We start from the raw sequence: 27,426 nt of genomic DNA on the forward strand, positions 1-27,426 counted from the left end.
TATGAGGGACATAGACATACTGGAGCAAGTGAAAAGTCAGGGAGGTGATTAATGACTTGGAGCATGTGATCTATATGGAGAGGCTGAGGGAGCTGGGATCTAGTTTTTTATAGTGTTACTTTATTTTTATTATTTGCCATTAGAGTGAGAACAAGTTGTTACAAAAAAGGTACCCACAAATCTGAGTGCACATTGTATAGCTCTTAGTGAAAAAGTAGTTTACAGTAATCAGTTCCATATTTTTTATGGAACTACCTCTTAATCTGCTGCAGGACTAGCACTACTTGCAGTGATACACTGGGAACACAAGCACTGACCTGTGACTGGTGATGGCAGTACCCACAAGAACTGGCCTTAGCAATTCCTGCACTAAGGAAATGTGACCAGAGATGTTCAATAGGTTGACATTCATACTTTTCCCTGACTGCCTGTCTGCATTTCACAAATTTTGCCTACTATTATCGGTTGGTGTTAAGGACATGAGCCAACCATGTAAATAATCCACCTATTTTTATATGACTGCTACACTTAGCGCCCAAACTTTGAAGAAAGCCAGTGTGTTTGTCAGCATGGGTCTTCCTCAGTACTCCACCTCATTCCCCTGGCAGAGATCTAGAGGCAGAAATCAGACTCCTAACACTTAATACTGCCGTCCAGCCCATAGCTGCTGCCCACAGCAGGAGTAATTTTGCCTTCTGAAAGCTGCTTCACTCAGGAGATAACTGCCGGCTTCAAAGATCCTCCCCTAAGTCTCCTACTGGAGGACGGGGCACTTCAAAATTTTGGTAACGGACTAGAGCCTTTCATCACCCTAACCCCAGCCCAGCTCATACAGTGAGAACTGGGCAGGCCTACTGAGTTTGTCGAGTTTCCATTAAGGCTTTGAAAACTTGCCACTGGTGATGAGCAGGGGCCTAGGGCTGTGTGGGCAGAGCCTCAGCCGCCATTGTTTTCAAGGAGCAGAGAGGGACACTGCCTTCCTGCGGGACAGTCCGTCCCTCCAGCCTTTGTCCTCCTGACCCCTGATCCTTCCTCAATCCTTGCTCCCACGTCCTCCCCGCTACTGGCACCATCGTGCGTGGGTGTGTCGGGAGCAAGAGGACTTGTTGATCCACGCGAAATCTGATGTGCCTTCCCTCCCCAGGCTAGCTTTCCACGGGGCCCTAATCAGACTCCAGAGATTTAGCTCTCAGATGGTGAAGCAGCCTTTTTTATTTCATTTTAGAGAGTGACAGTGGTAGGCTTTCATGTTTCTCACAGCCTTAACTGTGAAGATAACCACTGTGAATATGGATCCGCAGACAGCCTCGAACAATTTCAGAGAGCTGTGAACTACCGGCGGGCTCCCACCAGAAGTATCCTGCAAGAGCAACGCGCTCTTCAGTATCAGCTCACTCCCCACCTCAGAAAGGCCCGGTGTCCGTGGCTCCTTTCTCTTGGGGGCCATTTGAGACGCCTCTCATTTCCCCCCATACTACGTGGTGGAGGCTGCCAGCGAGCCGGGGGTCGGCGGCCAGCCGGGCCGAGCCAAGTCGGGGGCGTGGGGGGGGCACAGCCCACCGCTCTCCCCTCCCAGCACGGCGTTCCCCCCCCGTGTGTCTGAGCCGGCAACCGAGCGGCGGGCGCGTTTCGCACGCCGGCCCCGCTGCCCGGGACGCGGGGCAGGGCGCAGCCGGGCCAGCCGCCGCCAGGACCGGCAGGGGCCGAGCGGCGCAGCGCTGCTGAGCGGCGGCCGGGGGCTTTCCCGGCCAGCAGGGGCCCTCGTCGCTGGGAGCAGGGGAACAGGGCGGCCGGCCCCGGCCCCGGCCCCGTCCACCTGCGGGCCGCGGCTCCCCGCCGGGGCGGGCGGCGGTGCCAGCCCGGCCGCGGCCCCGCCTCCGGCGGGAGCCGCTCGGAGCAATTCCCACGGCAACCCAGGCTCGACCCCCTTCCCAAACCCCGCCTCCCCTCCCCGCCCCTCCGCTCCCGCCCGGCGGCCGCCGCCGGTCGGAAACAGTCTGTGTGTGTAAACTCGACGTGTCCGGGAAGGTGCGCGCCGCTCCCCGCCTCGCTCCGCGCCCGGCCGCGGGGCGCGCCCGCCGAGCGCGATGCTGGACCCTTCCTCCAGCGAGGAGGAGTCCGATGAGCTGCTGGAAGAGGAGCGGCGGGACGCGCTGGTGGCGGCGGCGGGCGGCGGCTCGCCGCGCTCGCTGCCGCCGCCGGCCCGGGACCCGCGGGGCAGGGAGGCCGGCGCGGCGCGGGCGGCCAGCCCCAGCCCCAGCCCCTCGGTGCTGAGCGAGGGCCGGGAGGAGCAGGAGCGCCTGCAGCGAGAGGAGCGGGAGAAGCGGCTTCGGCTGCAGCTCTACGTGTTCGTCGCCAGGTGCATCGCGCACCCCTTCAACGCCAAGCAGCCCACGGACATGGCCCGCCGGCAGCAGAAGGTGAGCCCCCGCCCGGCCCCCTGCGCCCTGCCCCGCCGCCCGCCCTCGCCCCCCGCCGGGCCACCCCGTGCCCGCCCGCCCGCCGCCGCCGCCGCCGCCGCCGCCGCGCTCCGGCCCGCAACAGGTTGAGGCGGGCGCTTGGTCAGGCGCCCGGGCAGGGCGGGGGGAGCCGCCGCCGCCGGCCCCCATCGGCAGCGCGGAGCGGCGGGCGAGCAGCGCGTCGCGAAGCTGGGTTTCGGCGCGGCTTCTCCGGCCCGGCCCCTGCGCCTGGAGGTCCCTCAGCCGACAGGCGTAAAGTGCTTGCGAGTTTTTAGAGGGGCGCTGGAAGCGGCCGCGCCAAGGAGAGGGGGGCGCGGAGGGCGGCAGGGCCGCGGCGCGGTGGAAGGGCCGAGTCTGCTCCTCGGCGCTGCCCGAGGGGTGGAGGTGCACCCCGGGGGTGACTCCGGCAAGTGGCGTCCTGGCCGCCTGTACCGGCTCGAGCAAAGTCGGGCATCGTACAGAGGCGAACGAGAAAACTGTCTGGTTTCCTTAATGACGAAGTGCGGCCTCTCTGCGCCGAGGGGCCGTTAGCATACGTGTTTGTGATGGGTGGGAATGGCCTTCCAGTGAAGGTTGGCCAAAATTATTCTCGGCGTCTCGTACAGCAGAGACGAGCTCTTGAAAATCGGCAGGTACGCGGTGGGTATTTACGCCGTAACGGCGCTTGTTCTCTGTCACTTCTGAGCTGTTGAATAGGTGGAATACTTAAACTTTTGAAACAGGGTGCTGCGTTTCCAGATAACCACTGAAAAGCTCAGTTCTTGGAAGTGTTTGGTCTAAAAAAATACGTGTATCCTTTTATTTTACTTTCAGTTCTGTAAAACAAACAAACTAACTCCAAAACAGAAAAGAAACACCCCAAAACCCCTTCCACATCACTTTCCAGAGGGATGGTGACAGGACACAAAAAAAGAATTCAGTTCCGCTTGGCTTTTTATCACGTTGGTACTTCCATACCTCTAAGGGTTTGTAAAGTCCGGTACTAAATGTTTTGGGGTGTCTGAATTATGCCTGCTATAGGTAATTTGTGCTTAGTGAATTCCCTGACAAGCTAATGTGGTGGTAATAAGAAGATTATTTCTGGAAGAACGTTTTGTTTTTATTGTTAGGTACTTAAACTGCGAAGCCTGTGTAAAGACATCTTGTAAAAAGGAAGCCAAAGAAAATCTGGTAAAACGAGCATTTTCACCACCCCACTGAGGACTCCTTACCCCAAAACAGAGTCGTCATAGAAAGGATATTTTGAAGGGACATCTGGACGTGATCTAAGTGTGACTTCCCACTGGACAAAGCCCAAACTGACCTGATGTAGTGTTGATACCAGTCTAGGTTCAAGCAGGAGGCTCAGAAGCCTCCAGAGCTGAGATCCCACAGCCCAACTGTGTGGCCTGCTCCTGTGCTGCATTGCCCTCCTCTTGATGAAATTTTCCTGATCAGCTTCCAAGGTACAACTCTTGGCCATCAACTGCAGAAGATACTGAACATTTAGCAGTTCTCGCTGATCTCAGTCACTAAGTATAGGAACCGTGTTTTAAAAATAACTACAGTATTAATTATTTTTATTAATAAGATGTATGAAAAGAGATTACTGATGTGCAGCGAATACAGAAATACAAAAGTTGTGGATTTAACATATGAGCAATGAACTGGCTGATTGACAGAATTGACTTGATACCTAAAACTAAATGTTACTGTTGCTAATTACTGGTTTTAAGTGAACTCTGGCTTCTGGTTTAACTACTATATGTAGAAAGAGATTTTTGTCATGCGTAGGAATTTAGCTGCAGAACAAGGATGATTTGTCTTTTGCTGGTCAGGAACTAGCGTTTTTAAATAAGATGTAGCACACACAAAAAATTCTTTCTAGGAGTTGCACCTCTCTCTAATAGTAACGAAATGCACGTAAACATCCTTTGTCTCACTTGGCAATTTGATATGTTACCCAATGAATTACTGAATATAGGGTAGCAGAACTAGTCCTGAGTTTTGAGAGTCCAGAAAACCTGCTTTGATAATTCAGGATTGCTGAGAGCCGTACGGAGGAGCTCTCTTTTGTGCTCTAATTTTTGCTGTCTGTGCTGCACAGTGGCCCTATGTCAGCTTTAGGACTGAGAGTACAACCACCTGTCTTACACTGTGTCCTGTAGTAAGACGCTTTTGGATGTGTGATAGCTGGACTCGTATTCCATAGGGTAAAAGTCTGTCTTATTTCCTGAGTGAATTTTCCCACTGCCAAGATACGATACAGATGCAGACTGTCCCCTAATCTCTTGCTCTTTTGCTTCACATCTGATTTCTGTTATGTGGCTGGCTGTTCACGGTGAGCTGGACTGAGATTCCTTACTTGTGTTACTTAACTGGAGCTAACTACCACACGCCCTGTCCATCATCAGTGTGTAAGTGATCCAAGGTATGGTTTCGAACCAGAACCTATGATGCTAAGTGGTTCCAGCTCCCAGCCCAGTCTGCCTGTCTCTGCTTGCACGCTCTTCAGATGCTTTTGCACCAGCAGTCTTTCTGATAACCTAAGAATAGTATCCACCCTGCTTGAGAGCAGAAGTAATTTGTTCTTTCTGCCAGTTCATTTGGCATATTGCTGAGCAAATATTGCAGAATGCAGTTTGCTTCTTTTTTAATGTGGAACATATTATCCAGTAAGGGAATGAGATGGAATTCACATATCAAATATCCTCAATTGCATTGTAATATCAGTAAGGAAATGGTTTACAATATGGCTGGCTTCTCATGTTCTTGCTTCAGTATCAGATTAAAATGTACTATATGCTATCTTGAAACCATCATACTTAATGGACTGAGTTATACTAAGTAACGTAAAGAATTTTAAATGCAGGCAGTGTTTCACTCCTTTGTTGTCCTTTCTCATCCTTCTTTCTTCTCACTAAGTAAAATTAGCTCAGCTCTATTGTGATAGATAAGATTGATTAAAAAAATAAAGAAATAAAACTTTAAGGAAAAAAAAGAACTATCATAATTCACCATAGTCCATCAACTCTGCTAACTTGTTTTTAGAATCTTAGAATGGTTTGGGTTGGAAGGGACCTTAAAGATCATTTAGTTCCAATGCCCCTGCCATGGGCAGGGACACCTTCCACTAGACCAGGCTGCTTAAAGCCCCATCCAGCCTGGCCTTGGACACTTCCAGGGATGGGGGGACATCCACAGCCCCTCTGGGCAACCTGTTCCAGTGCCTCACCACCCTCACAGTGAAGAACTTCTTCCTTACATCTAATCTAAATCCACCCTCTTTCCATTTCAAGCCATTACCCCTTGTCCTATCACTACATGCCCTTGTAAAATGTCCCTCTCTGACTTTCTTGTAGGGTCCCTTTAGGTACTGGAAGGCTGCTGTAAGGTCTCCCCGGAGCCTTCTCTTCTCCAGGCTGAACAACCCCAACTCTCTCAGCCTGTCCTCATAGGAGAGGTGCTCCAGTCCTCTGATCATCTTCATGGCCCTCCTCTGGACTCGCTTCAAGAGGTCCATGCCCTTCTTATGTTGGGAGCCCCAGAGCTGAACACAGTACTCCAGGTGGGGTCTCACCAGACCGGAGTAGAGGGGGAGAATCACCTCCCTTGACCTGCTGGCGACGCTTTTTTTGATGCAGCCCAGGATACAGTTGGCTTTCTGGGCTGCAAATGCACATTGCTGGGTCATGTTGAGTTTCTTGTCTACCAGTACCCCCAAGTCCTTCTCCACAGGGCTGCTCTCAATCCATTCTCTGCCCAGCCTGTATTTGTGCTTGGGATTGCCCTGACCCATATGCAGGACCTTGCACTTAGCCTTATTGAACTTGACGAGGTTCGCACGGGGCCACCTCTCAAGGCTGTCAAGGTCCCTCTGGATGGCATCCCCTCCCTTCCGCATGTCGACTGCACCACACAGCTTGGTGTCGTTGGCAAACTTGCTGAGAGTGCACACAATCCCACTGTCCACGTCGCCGCCAAAGATGTTAAACAGAGGTGAGGCTGACTGGCCTGTAGTTCCCCGGGTCTTCCTTTTTACCCTTTTTAAAAATGGGGGTTATGTTTCCCCTTTTCCAGTCAGTGGGAACTTTCCCGGACTGCCACGACTTCTCAGATATGATGGCTAGTGGCTTAGCCACTTCACCTGCCATTTCCCTCAGGACCTGCAGATGTACCTCATCAGGTCCCATGGACTTGTGCACCCTCAGGTTCCTTAGGTGGTCTCGAATCTGACCTTCTCCTACAGCGGGCAGTTCTTCATTCTCCCAGTCCCTGCCTTTGCCTTCTGCAACTGGAGTGCCAAATTCAATGTAATTTAGCCCTGACTTTGCTGAAACGCATACTTTTATAATGTGGTTGCATTTCTTTTTTTTTTAATCTGTAGGATTATGTGGAAAAAATACTCTTTTTTAACTGTTCAGAGTTAGTAAGTGACCTACTAGTACATCCTGTCTTACTGTGGTTACTGGTAGGTTTGTGGTGGAGAAGGAAGAATAAGCTAATATTGGAGGTGTGGAACTGAAGCATGGCGTGATTTTTGAAGGTGTGGTAGAGTTAGTTCTGCAGAGTAGAAATCGTAACTAGATGAGTTTACTTCCTGAATACATGATGGCCTGTTTTCCTTCCGCTTCTTCTCTTCTGTCCACCTGCTCAATCATGAGTAGATCAAAAACATTGACTTCCAGGTAATTCTAAAAGTAGGAGTGGTAATAATCAGTAATTTGTTTTCATCTGAACTCCATGAGTTTGTTCGTTTCCGTTTCTTGGACTTTATGTCTAAAGGAGAGGTTTGTAAAGATACGTGTCCACTAAATAACTTTATCAGGAAAATGTTGGTTATAGGGATAGACTTCATTCTCTGGATCCCAGTTTAATTCTCAATGTCTTCGTTTCTCCTGCCCCAAGCACCACTTTTCCTTGCTTTTGAGCTGGTGATGTGTATCTACTTATTTATTGGCTGAGCATGTTCTGGAAAGAAAAATTGTCTCTTGGCTTCTAAGCCTCCTTCATAAGATGCTGCTTTCCCCACTGGTAAGGTAGCAAGGAGAGTACATCCAAAGCCATTGTTGCCAGAAACTCTAGACATATTTCAGAGGAAGAGCTGAGCTATGAAACTTGGCCATCTGGTCAAAATTCTGCTGAAGAGCTTTCTAGGAAGATGTCTTCCGTTCCTTTAGAAATTTCAATGTTTTTGTGAAGTGTTTCAGAAAGTAATTTTAAATCAAGTTTATTTGCCTCTTTGTTTTTCCCCATCACAAACACCTCGATAACACCTTGTCATGATGCTCTAAGCTGTGTGTATTTCGTTTTCAGTGAAGTGATTATAGAGTCTTTTGGTAAATCCTGTCAAAGCCCATTAAGATGGTGGCCTACGCAGCTCTATACATGTTGAGGCAAGATTATTCGCAAATAGATCTTTTTGCCCTAGTCAGAACTTGCTCTTTGGGGAAGAAGCTGTTCTCGCCTGCAGTAGGAAAATTGCTTGCGATGGGCAATTGAGTCAACGGTGGCTGAAGAAATACTGAAGGGTGGTGAGAGAAGCAGAGGCTTCTAGTTACCAGCGCCACTTCAGAAATGACAATCCGTCAGAGTTTTGTTTTAATCCTGTATTCTTCTGCTGCCCCGCCAGCTTAGCATTGATTGGTGTGGCTTGGCCAAAAGCTGGGCAGTGTGCTGGGTAAATGAGGCTTTGGTAAACAGCTGTGTAATGACATGGACATGTAGAGACAGTCTGCAAACCTAGTTTACTATGCTGAAAAATTCATGTCTCTTCTTTTGCTTGCTTGTTTTGTTTTCCCTGCCTCTTTTACCCATACTTGCCTTTGAAATTTGATTATTTTTTAATTACTGTTATTTGAGGGGACAATTTTAAAAATTTTTTCTGAATGAGTGATGTCAGGTTGTTCGTTTCTTTCTGTCACCCACGTGGTTTGATGAGTGTGTTAACTCTGTTGGCAAATACCCCATTTAAAGTGCTTGAGGAAGTCTACTTAGTAATTTCTACAGGGGAGCTGGCAGGGAGTTTGAAGGATCAGTTTACTGTCACCATCTCTGCAGGAACAGTACAGGGCAATTGGCTGGCTGGGCTGCCTTGCATTTCTTGCCCTTTGCAGGCAGTTGTTATTCTCACATTGTATTTTGTATATCTGAACCGTTGGTAGTTGGTGACAGAGAAGCAGGAATACCAAATCAGCTCATCTTGTCTTTATAACTTTCTCTGACATCATCTGAGAAACATTTTCATTGCTATCATGGAAGAACAAAGCTGGTGAAAACACTCTTTTCCCCTCGAAACCATACTCCTTTCCCTGTATCTGGAGAGGGGTGGTATATCAAAATACTCATTACCATGTACTGTCTTTAATTGTGGAATACTGCCAGAGCAGAAAATACTTGTTGATTGCTAGTTGACTATTAATTGAATGGTGTATTTCTGTAAAAGCAGATTTACCATTTCCTGTCGTCCCCGTCCCCCCCCTTTCCTCCCCCAAGCACACCTGTTGTCACCCGTTCATTTTTGGGGACACTACTAACCAATCACTTCTCCATTTGCATGCTGCTTATTACACTTGTTTTTTCTCTTTCTGTCTTTGCACCATTTCTTTTTAATACTGGTGAATATCATTCTGAAGTTGCTTTCGGTATATATTGGTTTTGCTTTTTTAATGTACCTCTGAATTTGTGTTTTTACTTTCCTGTTATCCTTGTTTCTTTTTTGTATGTAGACGTCTCCTGCTTTGCTGGCTTAACACATCTCTGTCTCCTGCTGCTTCCCTTTTATTCGTATGCTTGCTAGAACTGGAAAGCTAATAGCTCAGGGACAAAACTTGCTTCCCATTTATCAACCCAAGAGGTGTCCGTCGGGGAAGATGGGATGATGCGTTTTCTTCTAGGAAGGTGCTTGGCTCTCCTCTGCTGATTGAAGGGTGTGTGTTGGGGTGCTAGTCTTCGTGCCTTGTCTCTGGTCCTATATTTAGTTGTACTAAGCCCCAGTTAGTGTATTGCTCTGTCTGAACTGGGTGCCAGCCTCTGAGGTTTTTAAACTTTTAAAGTCTCTTTTCCTATAGTTTTTTTGGCACAGTGGCTGCAAAGATGCCTCCTATATTTCTTTCCAACTTACTCCTCTTGCTGCCTGCTGATGGCTGTGGCGTGCACAGGTCTGGTACTCAAACTTCTCCTTGGTTTCTAGCTGTTGCCATTCTGGGGGGAGGCAGGGAGAGGAACAGCATCTGCTCTGCTTGCCTAGCGCCTATCCAATGCCTGCTTCTGCCTAGAAGTGCTGGCACTGAATTGAAAGCAGCCCAGCTCTTGTGCCTTGCAGCTGATTCCCCCAGGTTTCAGAATAGCAGCTGTGAAAAGGCAGTTTTCAGTTTGTTGCTGTGTGTGGGAAACTCGGAGCAGCAGGAGAGGCAGAGTGTTTGCATGTGGGTACCGGGCTGAATCGGCTTAGGTTTGCGTTTTGAAGGTTATTTTCACAGCCATAAGCACTGAAGGCTTTTCAGTTTTTGTTTAAAATTCTCTAGAAGTTGATGGTACTTGCCCAAAAAAATTTATTCCTGGTTCTTATTTATTTTGCAGCGAGGAGATAAAGCATATGCTTGTCTTCAAGCGTGATTACTTGTATGCATAAGTTTAAGAATGTTCTTGAGTGTTTTTCCTGTCAGGAAGGGGAAGAAGCATTAATTAACAGCATTGTGAAGAATGAACAGAGCTACAGTGAGTACTTCTTTAACTACATGACCTGGTGAAGAAAAATTAGAAGAAAAGGTGATTGTACAACAATTTTTCTCCATCTCTGTTTCCATTTTTCTCTCATGCATTAATTATTCATTTATGTTAAATTGTCTTGGCTGTGGGGTTTTGGAAATAGAGGCCGGCAGCTTCTTCTTAATGAAAGTGCTGGAGGGGTACTCTGAGTGATAGTATAGACACACACACAAAAAAATCCTTAGGATAGTGCTTTGAGTAGACTTGTTTGGGCCACAGAAAAGGTGGAAGAAAGGACAAAGCTCAGATAGTGTATAAATGAGATCTCCAAAGAGATGATGTACATTTACAAAGATTAGGGGAGAAATAGAAATCGGTGATGGAGAGTTTCATGGACTGAGTTGAAGGTATTGAGAAAGTACGTGGAACTGAATTAATTTTGGAGTAAAGGAACGGTTCAGCAAGGACAATGACAAAGTTAAGAGGAATGAATTTGTAGCAGAGAAATCCACTGGTCGTGAGAGTTACACTTTTCAGTATGAAACAGAAATGAAGGGGGAGTATCTTGGGGAATAAGAGTTTGCAAGAAAGATATTGGGCTAGGAAAAAGAGATAAGGATTAAGCTGGAAAAAAATGAATAGTCTCAATATCCATGTCAGTGAAATAGAAAATAGCAAGGGCAAAGAGTTGGTGAGAAACTTCATGCTCAGAAGTTGGAGTCCATGGAAATCAGAGCGTTAGGATATATAGTGCATTGGGGAAAACAGTGTTTTCATGGTCTCAGATTTTTTTTTCTGCAGAAGGTTGCAGTTGGTTTATGTGTTTAGGTTTTTCTTACAGTGAATTAATGAGTTGTCTTTTAAAAAAAATAATAAAATCCACCTCCAGGCAGTCTACACCGAATATTTATCTTGCTGGCTTTTGCTGGGGAGCATCCCCAATTTGTGCCTATTGCTCATACATTCCTTTATTTATTTCTAAATTATGTATTCTGAGGCCTTGTAGCAAGGTACTGACGGCTGTTTCTCATTCAAAAGTGTTCTACGAATGTTTCGCCATTCCAACTGTTTAATACATCAAATATGCATTAGTGTTAAAATATTAATATTGATGAGTTGTTTTTTTTTAATTTTGATCTCTTATGTATGGAGCATAAGCAAAGAAAAGAAATAAAAATAAAAAAGAAGTGGTTGTTTGGTATAGATCTGATATTAAATCATCTTAGCAGTCGGTTCCCCTCTGACTCTCTCTTCCTTCCTACAGTGTCATTAAAAGGCAGAGGATTCTTCAGTCTCTTACCAGTGGGGATTGAAGAGCAACAAATAGCAGTATTATTTGGAGATGGAAGTTAATGAACTCTATTAGAAATTTTTTGTTTCTAGTAATCTTCAACTTGCAGAGTTGGAGTATTTGCCTGAACAGACACTTAGGTTCAGCTTGTGGTGACTGAACACCAAATGCAGTATCGTTCTCTTAACCACATAGATGCTAAAAACGGTGGCGGTTCTGAGCATGCTAGTATGTGGTGATGAAGTAATTAGAAGCATTTGAGCTTAAATATTCTGAGATACAAATTCTACCAATCTTGTTTATATGGTTTTCGGTTCTTTTCGGCATGCTTGGGCTCCCAAATTCAATGACTTTAAAAACATCACTTGAGATTTTTAAGGCCAACTTTTAAAGTTGTCTTTCTCTGTCATCCAAGTTTTTAGGTACCCTTATTTAATGCTTCCAGGCCTTTCTCTGTGATAATAAATGTTAGAAAGTGACTAGCCATGTTTTGTGTGTATAAGCCTTCTGTTTTATGACTTGGAATATAAAAAAAATAAATATCCTGTAAAGGTAATCTGAGAATTATGAGGTCTGGCAGCCTGTGGATATATAGATATATTTTGCTGATGTGTTGCTGAAGAGGAAATAAATTAAGAATGCCATTCTTAACTGTGTAATCTAAAGGTGATCTGCCGATCAGCCACCCACTAGTATCAGAGTATGTGAGCCTTTTTGCGGGCGGCACTCACTCGGACAGCCTGTCTGCAGGATGGTTAGTACCGTACGGGACTGCTGTTACAGTGAGGTGAAGAGCTGTTTCTCCCCACCTCCCACAGGCTGGGGTGGGGAATTTTTAAGACCCCTTTACTTTCTAAACGGCAAGGAAGGACAGCGGTACACAGTGAACAGGGCTGGGTATTAGCAGTGGTCTTTGCTTGGCTCTTCCTCAAAGTTACATTGGAGCAACTGGGTTACAACAGTCTTTCTACTACTTTAATACAGCTTGCTGTCTGTAGAGGAAAAACATCATGTAAGCATGAGAAGTATTATTTATTTCAAATGCCACAAAATTATTCGGATTTTCACTAAACTGCTAGCTGCTTTATGTGTTCTGGCTATTTAAACTCTAATAGATTATTAACACACTAATTTGCTAACTCCAGTTGTTAGAACTCAGTCTGGAATGGCCTTCAAGAGGTCACAAACGTGATAAAATCAGTAAACTGGCTAAAGCCTCCGTACATGACCCTTTTGCTGTATTACAAGCTGTATCTGTTACAAGTGCACTTAATTATGCACAGCAGCACACAAGGGAAGGAGACGGTACAGACTGGCAGAGTTCTTCCTGTATTATAAAAATCTGTTCGTAAACCCGATTGCTGTATTCTACTAATCCATGCCTGATGGTGTTGGACTGATGTGCAGTGGTCATGGCTCCTGTCCAGTAGCTGCAGAAGTATGATGTGCTGAGATAATTGAGGCACTTGTAAAAAGTTAAGACCATCCCCAAAGGTAACACACTTAATCAGTGACGACATCGTTATCTGCATTACCATTTTAGCTCTGATCAGGAGTGTGCTTTAGAGTCACCCTCCTTGTCCCACTTGCAGAGTTCTGGTTCAGACTGCAAGAATATGCCTTGTGTGTGGGCAAAGGTAAACCAGAAGTTAGGTTCTGGGAGCACATTCAGTCCATACAACGGGAGAGGGGTAAAGCCTCCTGAAATGCATTTAGGGTGGGTGTCAGGTCCTCCATGTGAACTGTTTCACTGTAGAGATGCACTTTTCTGGTGTCACGCTGCTTGTCGGTGTAGATGTGACTTCAGAGAGAGTCAGAGAGAGTTAAAATTAGAGCAACTAACGCAGAGTCAAGAGCGAGCGATGGAACCTAAATGAGATAAATAGCACAACAGGGCAGTCTCCTTTCTGAGCCAGTAAAGCAGGACAGAATATGCAGTGCAAACATAAAAACAGCTGAAGTAACAGAGTCTTGCTATGTCTGAAGTTAATTAGGGGCAACAAACTGCCCCTAATTACTAAAAGTGTGGGATCCCCAGCAAAGCTGCCTGGGATACTAATTAAAAGAACTGATTATAAGAAATAGAATGCATAATTAATGACTGAGAAATCATTTTCAAGAGTATCTTCAGACAGCAAATAAAGTGCCCTTGGAAAATATTGTGACACCCTGAGCCATCCACTGAATCTAATCCCGCAGATAGACCTGGACTGATTTGCAAGAGGTCACTGTGCTTATACTTTCTAGTGCTGAGGGAGGGATTAATGGGGGCAGAATGACAGGCTGAATAGGAATAGTATTTCCATTTTAATATCAAATGCGCTCTTCAATTATTTCTTTTTTATGTATGACTTCAATAGAACCTGCTTATGAAATATGCTGATGTACTGTATTTTGTTTTAATAGCTGGCTTTGCAGTAGTCTGCTGCTCGTACAGTTGAGTGAGTTCTTTAATACTTGGAGAGGGCCTTTGGGTAACATCCTCTCTGTGTTGATTGGTAGCATGTGTATGAGTGGCAACTGTTGGCCATCAAGTGTACAGGCCACCGAATGGACTGTGATTTCTCTTTTCCATGTTCTTGAAAAAATAGCAATCTGAAAATTACATCTGACAGTACAAAAATGGAAAGTTTAAATAGATTTATTTTCCTCACCACAAAATAAAAAAAACCCACTCTAGCCCAATTAATGAGTTTTTTTGATCCTAAGCGGTTCTTTAAAGGGGCTAACAGGGGTTAAGTTTTATCTAGGCACCTGTCTGGGTGTTGCTGCCTAATTGGGCACTCCTTATTTCACAAACTTGAAATCTTTAAATAGCCCTGGTCCTCAATTACTTTGACATGTTTATAGAAACTTAGATTAGGAATAAAAAAAGCTATAAGTGCTTGGAAGCATCAAACCCTAAGTGTAATTTCCTATGCTGCTTCTAAGCATCCGCTGGAGGCCGAGGTGGGAGGCTGGAGGTGCCCCGAAGCACTGGGGTGTGCGTGGAGGCAGCCAAGAGGGACGTGGGTGCCTTCAAGTAGTTAGGCTGTGAGACTAACCCACTGCCGTATGGTGTATCCCAGACAGGCATTATGTTTAATTCTTGCTGATCGATCTGGGATGACTGCAGTGAGCCCCCTTTACATGGGATTCGTGTTCACAGAGGGAGCAGACCCAGAACTGGAATATCCATATTCTCCATAGTGTCTTTTTACTTGTTCTGGGGTTCAATAAATTTATCCGTATCTTTTTGGTCCCATAAGGTTGTGTGTTGTAATTCTGAATATATTCATGTACTGGAATGGGGAAACAGTCGACTCGTGTACACGTGGAGTGAGACCGCGACCGCGCTGTGCGACCGTGGCAGGGGGGTCCTGCTGCTGGTGGGGCATCCCCGCTTCCCTGCACGCTGTGGTTCTGCCAAATTCCCTATGGGACGTGAAAAATACACATGTGTACGGTTGTATATAAAAGGAGAAAAAACGTACAGATACTGATATGAAGGGAGTAGCATGTTATTTAAAGAGATTACACATTGACTGTAAAATACTGAATACAAGCCATTTAATACTACTGCTTTTTCAGAAACATCTTTTTCTGTTTGTTGTTGTAAAAATTGTAAATTGCCATTTATTTTCTTCAAAATGAACAACACCCCCACACCCCCAACCAAACCAAACCAACAAACCAACACCTCAAACCCTGCAGATCTGTATTTCTGCCTTGATTCAGTTCGGTAGCTACTTCATGTAAAAAGAAACTCATAAATCTTTTGATAAGGAAGCAAAGATGTTCCTATGGCTTCTCTTAACAGTAGAGGCTTTATTTTTTATTAATACTGAGTTTTTAGAATTGATCTGATTCCTTAGGGCTAGCTCAGAGTATGCCCTGTTGAATACAATACATTGAATTTCTACTTTTCTATTTCTGCTCTTTAAGTCTTACAGGCATAAGACTTAAATATCTGATTTGTTTTTGTATTTGAGGATGGATTTATACATTGGCTGCAGAAACTTGCTCTGGATTGAAACATGGCATGTGTGTTCTCAGTGTGAAGGATAATTTATTTTCCTAATTTGATTCAATTTGTATTTTTTTGCCTACAGTGGAAAAATAATTAGTTCCAACAGGAAAACAACTATCCTGATTGTGTGGTTAAAAAAAAAAAAAAAAGTGTCATTCTCCCCCCCACCAAAATTACCCCCGGCACTGCACAACTGTGCAGATAGCTCTTACCTTTTCCTCACTCTGACTTCAGTGAGGCTACAGAGCAACTAGCACAGCTGTCATAAGCCACTCTTTGGGGAAAAAAAGAAGATGGCCCATTTTATTTTTAAGAGTGATGTGATGTGGTTAGAGTAGAAGAGTTTCTTCACATCAGTGATCAGACTGATCACTGCCCCAGTGCTAATAAGATAAATGGGGTAACACATACTGATTATAATAGCTGGAGTGATATGTAGGCTGAGAGATTGAGTAAAGAGGTGTGAGTTGTTGAAGCCCTGAGCAATATGGGTGGTCAGCGATGCAAATCCATTTCTATCTATAAAGCTGGAGAGGATGGAAAATGGACAGAATTGCATAATAGGTGCCTCTAACCTTTTCTTTCAAAAAGAGCGAAGGATTCAGAGTGAGAAACTAGATCATTTTGTCAATAGAGTGAACCCATCCTCGGACAGTATCTGCATTTGTGTGTTTAAGGCAGGTGTCAGGTAATAGTTATTCACTACAGTCATTCATATGAATAACTAAAAAAAACAGCACTTAGGGTACTATCAAAATGCTTGTAAGTTGTTTGCTAATTTTAAGCCTAATAATTGTAAGCCCAATAAAACATTGAAATAATTTGATTTTTTTTCTATAGCAAGTGAATAAATTTGTGCAATCAGTGCAGAAGAGTGAGAAACATCAGAATGGACTAAACTAATACAGTTTTAAAAAGGGGATGGCATTTAATGCAGGAAATTTATTTTTTTTTTAAGACGAGTCATAAACTTGTGGATGCTTTGAGATAGGCTGAGTTAGGGACACTTTCTGATGCAGTGGCTTCTAAGCAGTTTCATGTGTGTGTTTGCAAACTGTGTGCATACAACTTGGTAAACAAAAATAAAGGCTTTTTCTGAAAGGTGGCACAAATAGGATATCTGTAGGTTTCCCCTCAATAGTTCTTGTGTTAAAACAGGTATTTTATCTACCTGCCAGTTCAGAAGATTCTTTCTCAATCAAAAAATAGTTACTAGGGAATAGCACCACTGCTGCCAAACAGCTTTGCTACTGTATTTGTGCCTTTAGTGATACCTATTTAATTAAATGCTTTGCTTTTGACAGAACGTGTAGTAAGCTAGGCTAACAAAGCCAGTGTGCCTCAGGTACACCTAGTAAGCACCCTGGCATGTATTGTGGCTGAATGAAATTATTGCTTTGTCATGGGATGGAAAGCTTATATTGCAAAATTATTGCAGAGTTGATGAAGGTCTTCAACACACAAGTTACTGTGTATTGTAGTTTTACACCAAATGGGAAGGGACCTCCTGGACTGAGGCAGCCTCATGCCCAAAAGAGAGACCTGTTGTCCCTTTTTTGCAGGTAAAACTTCAGTTGGTAGGTATCCCCACTGTTTTTCATTACTCTGGTAGTTGTGAGACTTCTGTTTCCCAACTGAATCCATTTGCAGTTTGTCTTATACGCACTTGCTGTTCTGTCAGTTCTGCCCTTCAGTTAAAATAACAGCTTTTCCTTCCTGAAGGATTTAATAGAGGATGGTGTCTCGTTGTGCTACATGAAACAATCCACGCTCTGAACCATCCCTGAGGCAGTAGTCTCTCTCCTTCTCTGATTATCTTAACAGCCTTTCTCTGTATGTTTTGCAGCTGGAATTAACGCACCCTCCTTCTCGTGTCACCTTCACGTTAGCATGGTGCCTGGGGTGTGCTCCGGCAGTGCATCTGAGCCTTCAGCTCGGAGCAGCCAAGAAGAATGAAAATCTCACAGAAGTTCCTGTGAGTCCTGGCCTGAAGCATGTGATGCTGAATTTCACCCCGTTTCTGTTAACCACAGCTCCTACACTGGCTGTGTTTTCCCATACGGTTTTCCTATCCACTCTGTGTGCTAGTGCATCCCAGCCTTGAATTTCAATGCGTCTTCAAAATCAGAAGTTTACAATGTCATGTTCCTGTTCTCTCTGTCATAACAAGTATGGAAATATTGCATTTATGTTTAATTTGCAGTTACAGCCCTCCAGAACTTTGCAGCTACCTTTCTAGAGGCCTGCTATTTCTCCTTTAACACTTATCCTCATGTTTTTATGGATATTTTTTTTTTTTTCCCCCTTTGTGGCAGTATCTCAACTGCTTAACTGTTGTCTAGATAAGATCTACAGAATTCTTTTAGCCAGAAAACAAGAATAAAAAGCAAATGGATTACTTCATCATCTTTTAAATAATTTTAGTAAATCTGTGACTTCACATGACTAATCCTTCCCATTCTGTGTCAGACATTGCCCTGTTGCCCTGATTTTAACCTTATTTTTATGTCCTTCTCCTGAGGAGTCTATGCTCCTCTGAATGTAGAGACCTGCTGCCCTACTTTGGGAAACAGGTTTCTTTGGGCAATGCTGGACAACTTTCAGACTCTTCTTCTAAAGAACTTCCATGCCACCTTGTTCAGGTCTTTCAGCTCTTGTCTAGATGACTGAATTGACTAACTCCTCTTAATTTCTTGACGTAGAGAAAAAATTATCACTTCTCAGTTTCTAGGCTAAAAGATCTTTCTGACAAAATACAAACTGCTGAGACTGGATTCATGTTCAATAACCATGCATATCAGCAAGCTCTCAAAATAATTAAATGCCGCAGTGATAAAGAACAAAGACTGTTCAGTGGCACAATTCATATGCATTCAGTTGCAGCATTGCTGCGTGCCTTCCTTTTAATTTGTTTTTAGCCCAACTGCTGTCAAAAGTCCTGAGTTCCAGGTCGTCCAATAAGCTTCTAAAAAGGCTGTTTCTGGCATTCTGCCCTGGCCACATTTGGCACATTGCAGAGCAAAGTTTAACAAACATCTGTTGGGTCAAGCTTTTTGTTGACCATGGGACGTTAAATTGTCAGGACATGCAGATTCCTCTACAGAATGCATCTAGACTTGTGAATTTTTACTATACTTTTGCATATGACTTGAATGCTCGTAGCAAACACCGTGTAATGGTGCAATTATGCTGCAATGTTTGGAGTTAATTCTCTCCTCTAAAATATTATCCAGCATACTTGAGCCAAAGTTCTTGTTTTCAAACCCACTGACATGTATATACATAGGTTTTTTGAGCAACAAAAGACATAGATCAGTGCTTCCTTCCTAACTTCCTTTGACCCCACAACCTTGTGGTTGAATAGAGCACAACGAGTGACTTCTGGGTCTGCCTCATCTTTGATCCTGCCTGTGGTGCTGTAATTCAGACATCTCCCAACATTGGAAAGTTGCAAGGAGCCTTGGCCTGTCTGCCTTAATCCTACTCAGCACTTCTAAGTAATTATAATTTTTGGAAAAGCTGGCACAAAGAACATACTGTGAAATATTCTGAAGGTCAGTCATTATTTCTGTGCTTCTTGGGAACAGTGCTCACACTTGTGCTAGGGACCAAGTGAATCACTTTGAAATTCTGGTTCTTGTTCCTCTGAGGTTTACTTGCACAAAGTTAAGCAAACCTCATTCACCACAATTCTCCTCCGTTTCTCACACTCCTCAACTATACCAGATTTTACAGAACAGCATGTGTGTCTTTTCTTTTGGTTCAGGATTGTGTTGTCTGGTCTTTTGCATGAGAGGGAAGAAAAGCTTTAGAAAGGGAAAAAGAGGCATCCTATCAGATGAAATCGGTAGCCTCAGTAAAAGTGTGCAGAACTGGAAGCTGGTGGAAGGAATAAGCTCTATTGCTCCCTCTGAAAGGTCTGATTTCTGTATGTTTCAGTCCTTCATTGTTATGCCCTCTGCACAAAATACGAAGGATATCTAAGTATTGGTCCTCTACTGTCACTTTGCAAATAATAGAAATATTGAAAGTTGCTTTTTTATCTGAAGTTTGGAAAGGAAATTGCATCTCCAGAATAGCAGACACCCCCCAACCCCCTCCAATTCACCATGCAATAGCTATGCAGGAGTGTCAGCTCTGTTCCTCTGGTGTGTTCCTAATCACTGTGCCATTTTTTGTGTGTGTGACAGTGGGAGAAATGGAGATCAGGAGTCCTGTTCTGTTGCTTTTGGTTAGATACATAAATTACCAGCACCTAGTGTTCCGAAATCTTCTTAAGCAGCTTTTGCAGAATAAAAGATAAGAATTTACTCACAACTTAAATGAGAAAGGCCTTTGCTGAGAATCTGAAGATCCGTTGCTCAGCCACTCCTGGTGATCTGAGAGGGGAGAGTACTTGATAATTCTATGTGACAAGGTTAGTCCAATTTCTTTTTTCTAAAAGTGAATTGTTACTGTTAGAAAAAGTCCCTCTAAAGTAAGTGTATATTATTAAAAAAAACAAACAAAAACTCAAACTCTAGATTATGCAGTGTTTTGGGGAGGAAAAAAATGCAGGTTTTCCACTCCCTACTAGTTTGAGCAAGTGTTTGGTGTGTGTCACTTCAGACGCTTATGGGTTGACTGGGTACCTCACTCACGTTAACGCATCAGAGGTTTAAAAAGACATCTGGAGACATTGCGTTTTCTTCCTACAGCTTTCTGCTTCATTCATAAGCAGAAAGCTACAGTTCAGCTGTTTCTAAGCTTGTTGTAAAATGACCTGCAAAGAACTTAGCAGTGAGTTGATTTCAAAGTAAGGTAGTCATTTTTCTTCTGCGTGAACTTAAGTCAAAGACCTAAGGACAGATGATAAACCCTGAACGTAAACTGTGGCTGATCAGTGGGTTCTCATTGGATTAAAACAGTTCGTAAGCTGTTCGGAGGAGAAAGATGCAACTTCCCCCAATGTTTAAATATGATAGAAGGAAAGACGTTGTCACTCACTCACACACCCGAGAGGGGGAGTGGTTGGTTATTTTTTCTTGGCCATAGACTGGAGATGAACAAGGCATGTTCACTGGTGGTGTGCCCAGCTGGCAACTCGGCCCCACACAGCTGCTCGCTCGCTCCCTGCGCATCGGGATGGGGGAGAATTGGAAGAGTAAAAGTGAGAAAATTTGTGGGTTGAGATAAAGACAGTTTAATAGGTAAAGCGAAAGCCACACACACAAGCAAAGCAAAACAAGGAATCCATTCCCCACTCCCCATGGGCAGGCAGGTGTTCAGCCATCTCCAGGACAGCAGGGCTCCAGCACGTGTAGTGGTGACTTGGGAAGACAAACGCCATCACTCCGAACATCCCCCCGTCCTTCTCCTTCCCCCAGCTTTACATGCTGAGCATGACGTCCTATGGTCTGGGATCTCCCTTGGGTCATTTGGGGTCAGCTATCCCGGCTGTGTGTCCCCCAAGTCCTTGTGCCCCCCCAGCCTCCTGCTGGTGGGGTGGGGGGAGGAGCAGAAAAGCCCTTGGCTCTGGGTAAGCACTGCTCAGCAGTAACGAACACATCTCTGTGTTATCAACACTGTTTTCAGCACAAATCCAAACCACAGCCCCATACTAGCTAGATGAAGAAAATTAAGTCTATCCCAGCCAAACCGAGCAAAAGTGGGCAGTGAAACATATTAACCTACCAATTTGGGATTTTGTCCTTGCTGCCTGTACCTTCGTATTCCTGCTTTGTGGTGCAAGGTGAGATACCAGTCTCTTTCCCTGGGCTCCCTGGCAGCAGTCCCCATCACCTGGATGGACTGCTTTATAAATGCAGACCTGTAGTGGTCCGTGTTTGAAAGCGTCTTTATTCTCCCTTGGCTTTGGATTTTACAGCTTTCGTTCTACTCCAGTAATTCCCCTGTTGGCCCATTTTTGTTAGGCTTGCCTTTGAGCGCAGTTGTTGTCAGTGGGGAAGGCTGAGAGGCTTTCAGCCAACTTCCTTTCATTGTTTCTTTCAAACATCTGATGTTATCTCATCTTCCTTCATGTTATTAAATATGTGTGCTGTCCTGGAATCACTTAACCTCTTCCCATTCACATGCCTACAATTCCCTGCTCAAATTCTGGCCTTTAGGAAATGTGAGCAAGTGAACTTTTTTCATTTCAGTGGGATTTTGCAGAAGTAGATGCTCTGTGAATATATTGTGAAGTTGTAACCAAGCATTTACAGAGAGCAATAGCTTTAAGACTATTTTCTTTTATTTTTTTCCTTTTTTTTTTCTTTTTCCCTTTAAGAAGGGAACAAAAAATGGCCACACCGCTAAGCTCTAATTACAGTAGTTTCAGAGAGACCTGCTTGATTTGGCTTTTGAGCTCTGCACTGTGTCAGGTAGGTTTTGATCAAATGTGTTCCTGCCAGCACTCAGTCGTTAGCATTCAGTCTAAGTTAGTCACCAGTGAATTATAGTCTGTGATACGGTCCAGGTCCCATTGCTCTAGTTCTTTTTCTCTTTATTGATTTCCATTCTTGTTTTCATTATTGCCTTGGTCTCTCACTGCATGCTTCCTTTTATTTTATAGCTTTTCAGAATGAATATCCATGAGTCATGATTTGAAATAAAATGCTAATAATGACATTATGCAACACTTTGAAGTAAACATTTCTGAGATTGTTCCTTAAGCTTTTTTAAGTGGTAGACTTTGAGAATAATCATACCAGTCTGCAATGATAAGGCAGTAGGAAAAAAAAAAAAGACTGGTAAACTTTAACATTTTAATTTAAATGCCTCATTCTTGAATAGGTTTGCCAGCATCAGGCAGAGTGAGAAAATGTTCTTGGCCACTTCCTTTAAGCAGAAATCAGGTAATTAAATCATAACTGGTGCAGAATTAAAAATATGATATAATTGTATACTTTTTCCTAATCTACACAGATCTGAAAAATGGCTAAATAGTGTCATGTCCCCCAGCCCCTGGGTTCCTGTCTTTATCATAATGTGCAGACGTCAGACGTCAGCTCCTCCTAGTTGTCTGGAGGAGCACAACATGGTATGGCTATGGAGCCAGCCATTGTATTAAAATAGGCAAGTAAGAGCATGGACTATCATGATACTCAAAACTTGCTAGTTTTTAACTGTCTCTAGTCAGCTCTAGGGTCTACGTTTCTGGGTTTGTTTCTAGACAGAGAGACTTCCCCACTCCCCTTTATTTCACTAGTTTGCTTCTCCCTGGAAGTGGTATTTTAAAAGACCTCCTGATGGAAGTGGGGAGCACTTCCGGTAAAAATTTGTGTGTCCCTTGTCTTCCTTTAAACTTTAACACAGCTGTCTTGAAACTCCATGAGATTACAGGATGCAGCTGCAGCTGCCGATGTTTCGTGATATGCTTTGCAGCAGTGCAATTCCCATCCTCCTGATTTTTAATGAAATAGTTGAGATAATGTAATCTGAATATTATGATTTTGATACTTAGTTTCCAGGAGGGCAGTCTTCTCAGCTGTGCTTGCCGTCATTGAGGAATAGCAAATCTGGCAGCAAATAACTTTCTGGAGTTGGTGACTAAAACTTTGGGTAACTTGTCTTTAAAACAAAAACCCCCAAACTAAACAAATCCTGCAAGTGGAGGAAACCGTCTCTTATCACTTATCTCATGGTGTTTTCATTTATTCATTAATATTTTTGCAACGGGATTGGTATATCCGGCACTTTCTGAGCTTTATTCCTTTGGTTGATATATTTTGAAGGCTTTTAACCTGTGCAGTTTGTTCTCAGTGATGCATCTTGGTGTGAAATATGTTATTATTTGGACAGAAGCCCTCTGCTCACTCTGCAGTGGGTGCTGGGAGGATCTTTCCTGCCTGTTGCTCTGAGCGAGGAAGGCATTTATCTTATTTCTAAACTTCTTCCTACCTTCAAAAAACTTTAATATTCAGGACTAGATTATCCTCATTTTAAATTACTATCAAAACATATTTTAAGGCCCTTGAACTTCATAGCTGAAGGTCTAAGCTTATCTGTTTATTACAGGATGAAATGTTTATTTAAGGCAAATTGCCTCCAGTCTATCATGAGGATCTTGTGTCTTCCTCTAGAGAACCTGGTGCTAGCCTTTGTCACAGGCAGAGTGCTGGGCTAAACTAGCTTAGTCTGAAACAGGGTGGAAATGGTTTTGACCCCTTAAGTGTCATGGTTGAAGGAAATCAGCAAATCTTGACTTTTAAGCAGTACTGCGAGATTCTGTAAAAGGTACCTATGAACTAAACATAAGATGTAGAGGAAAACAGGCAGAAACTGTAAAATGGCTGGCATGTGAGTTTCTACATGGTCCCCAATAGTAATCAGAATGAGAAATTTTGGAGGCATGTGCAAGATGATGATACACTAGTTGTCTCTATTTTCAGGAAGATGCATACAATTCCTTTCATAACTGTCATTGCAAGAGTGAATTAATGTTGTCAGGAAAGGGGAGAGATTGGAGTGGCCTCAGTTTTGTCTAGAGGTTCAGTTATCCTTTGCTAGACAGTTGGTGCAACTGCTAGTCTGATTGCTCTGCAGGCAAAAAATCCTCCTGAGATGGAAGGTTACAGCTCTTCCGTCCCGCTCCAGTGGGTGGCTTGGGGGAGAACTTCAGGTGTGCAAGCAGAGCCTGCAGATCTCCTGTTTGGGGTGACTGAATGAGGAGCAGGCTGAGTATTAGCAGAGAAGTCAATATATGGCATAAGGACAGGCAGATGAAAGGGCGAATAATTCGTTCTGGGGAAGGCAATCTGGATTTTCCCTTACTGGTAGTGACGGACGCAATTGCTTGAATGTTTAGGCTTAGGAGGAGAATTCAGGAGGGTTAGTGAAGGAAAATTGTCAGATAGTTTTTTTGGCATAATTGTTCAGAACTTGGTATACTTTTAGTTTGGGTAGTATAGTGTTTCTTAATAATTTATATTTTTTCAAAAATGAATTTAATTGATTTCACCTGTTTTGACAACAGTGCCTCTGAAGGTCAGCCATGAATAAAAAAACCACCTCAAACTCTCCATTCTCTTTTTGCTTTTCTGCTTTGGAGATACTAATTTAGTCAAATTAATAGGAATTATAAAACTGTTGGTGGATTGGACCCTACTGTTTATGACTGCAAAGATAAAATTCAGTATTGGAGAAGGGACAAGCTTCTGAAACACTTGGATAACTTAAACACTGCTATCAAACATTAGTTGTCTGAGGCAAATCTATTTGAAGTCAAAGTTATTTGACTTCAAAATGCCTGTTGAGCTAATATACAGCTAAGCAATTACTAACTGGCCTGTGATGTAAGAGCAGTGGGATAACATGGAAGTAATGAAAGGACTTTACTGTTGTTTGAGTGAGGTCATAGCACTATGAATGGAAGCAACTGCACTGAAAATTAGGTGTGTGGCAACTGCAGCCCATGACCAGATTGTAAAATACCTTCTTTTTTTTGGTATTTCTATCAGCTTCCTGTCCAGAAATAGGTATTCTTTCTGACTGCTGTCAGAAATGGATAGGCTGCAAATTTATCCTCATAAAATATGTTTGTGAATCTGCCTTAGAGGGAATTGTTGATTTTTGCTAGGTGTGTTCATCTTGAAAGAACAGTAATGTACTATTCTTATGTTTATACAAGATTTCTGGGTGGAGGAGAAAAATACTTGGCTTTAAACCAGATGGCTCATGGAGAATGTGAATTTATTCTTTAACATGTGACTCTGGGACTTCATAGTAATCAATTTTTTTTTTCTTAGATTATTTTGTAGCAGTTGTTTGTAGGAGCAATATGGTGTGACTAAATATGCCTGAAAGTCCTGCATCTGGTTGTTAGAGGTTAGGAATTTTGGCTGAATATGCATTATTTCCATAGCTCTGAAAGTTAGCAGAAATGGAGATCAAATACTGGGGAAAAATTCCCTTGTGAAAAGATGAGGTGATGTTTACAGAAGGCTCACAGAATCTTGGTTTCTTTTCCTTATTTTTCTGTTGTTTGATACTGTTTATGATTAAATAATTCATGAAATACTGTTATGACAACCTTCAATTTTTGGCTTACACAGAATATATTTTCTGAAATAAGAGAGGCATTGGTACTTAAGTGTTACTCCCCTTAAGTGTGGGTTTTCTACAAGTTGTAGATTATTGTGGATGTTGTGAGCATGCTGCTGTCTTGTCATGATGCCAGAAACATCTGGTATTTTGGGGTAATAACATGCTCCACTTTCAGAGTGTCTTGTTACCTGTGATGGTGCATCAAGATGGAGACTGAGAGGTGTAAAGTTTCATGTCACTCTTTTAGTGACTGTGCAATATTTGTGTCCTTCATGCTATGAAAGAATCTGTGTTCCTTATGCTACTCTGCACTGCAACTACCCTTCATACATTTCACAAATAAAAGAATGGAAAATGTGCAGGGAATATACCTAATTATTTTAAATTACAGAATTGTCCATTCAGTAGGATTATTTCTCTCACTTGATGCATGAAGAGGCTTTATTACTTCTCAAGTGCTGTAATATTGAAGTAGCAGATATTGTCATGGATGTAACCAGTGATTAAGAAATGAGTTAGCTATTTTTAATGTTTTTATTTAACTGGAGAGATTGGTTTGCTTATGCAAAAGGAAGAGCTTGGGAAGGGGACAGGTTCAGTAAGATCTGTAAATTTGGGCACACTTGTCTGGCCTCCCATTTAGTTAGTGGCAATCTTGTCAGTGGAGAATAGTGTCTGTCAGTTTGTTCATTAGGTCATCCACTCATTTGGGCCATTTATAAGGCATCAGCTGTAGAGTGAGGTGACTTGCTCGCTTGGCTACATTGACTGCGTGGGTAGGATCTCCACTGAGTGTCTGGAGGAATTTGAACGCCTCCAAGGATAAAGACTGTGATGCCTCTGGACGTCTGTTCAGGGGTTTGACCACTCTTGCAGGGGAAAAAAAAAATTAAAAAAGAATTCATAGGTCTAGAGAAGAGTTTCCCACCCTGAGTTCTCCAGCTGTAGGCAGTGTAGGTAGGATATAGCTGTGTGGGTCTCTGGCTAGTGGGAAGTGCTGAGCTGGGATGTGATGGCTGCAACCCAAGTTGTGGGAAGGAATGTCCATGTGACTCTATCATAAGGAAATATATCCTGCATCCTGAAGTGTTGCCAAACTGTTTACAGTATAAACTGTATCTAGAGTTGAATTTGGGTGCTGTGTTCATTTTGGTCTGCTGCATTTTTACCACATTGTGTTTTTAATGCAATCTCTTTCTTCAAGACCAGAGTTCATCAAATCCAAAGTCATTAGGACTCACACAACATTATTTTGCTTGCATGTAAGGGAAGGAGAGGGAGGGAGGCCCAGAGAAACCTCTTCTTTCTCTTAAGAAAACAAATACCACTTCCCAAAATGATGTCCCCATATTTACTGGGACAAGCACCAGGATGAAGCTACCCCATTTAGTTTTGGCCAGGTGATGGGATTTAAAAATTTCTGATCTAATGGGAATTGAAGAACTCTGTGAAGAAGAATATCACTGTATCAACTTTAATCTTCGTTTCCATGTGTATATCAGTGTTGCTGTAGTACACTGCTGTAGACAAACACTTCGCAGCTGGTGGGTTGGGATGCTTCACGGTCATGAAATACGGTTAGGCCTTAAGTTCAAAGGCATTCCATGCTATCTGAAGTCAAGACAATTTTACTCCAGTACACTTGACAAATAAAGATGAGTGTTCTGTTAGTTGGACACACAGCCTTTTCTGTACTAGATATAATAAAATAGTTAGAATTATCAAGTACGTTTATTTGATTAAGTATGGGATTATTTTATAGCCTGTCTTGTGTTTAATATTGATAGTTATCTGTCCCAATTAGTTTTTTTTCCCTGTACCTCTTATATACCTCTTGCAACTTGCTCTGTTGTATTTGAAGAAAAAAGCAGTTGTGTTTTTAATATGGTATCACATTATATTAAACCTGATAGAGTAAAATGCATTTTTTTATAAACAATTGTGTGACAATT

General features: G+C 43.3%; 1 protein-coding gene across 6 annotated transcripts in view; it reads left to right on the top strand.

The window, feature by feature from the left end:
- Window positions 1–1,991: 1,991 nt before the first annotated feature.
- Window positions 1,992–27,426, top strand: part of CADPS2 (calcium dependent secretion activator 2) — a 324,748-nt gene continuing 299,313 nt past the window's right edge. For all 6 annotated transcript variants that reach the window (XM_049814057.1, XM_049814052.1, XM_049814053.1 and 3 more), the window contains exon 1: window positions 1,992–2,420. In XM_049814057.1, coding sequence (XP_049670014.1) covers window positions 2,088–2,420 — 333 coding nt within the window. In that variant the 5' untranslated portion in view covers window positions 1,992–2,087. The remainder of the gene's footprint in view (window positions 2,421–27,426) is intronic.

This window comes from Accipiter gentilis, chromosome 11 (assembly GCF_929443795.1).
Source record: "Accipiter gentilis chromosome 11, bAccGen1.1, whole genome shotgun sequence".
In the NCBI taxonomy this organism is placed as follows: Eukaryota; Metazoa; Chordata; class Aves; order Accipitriformes; family Accipitridae; genus Astur; species Astur gentilis.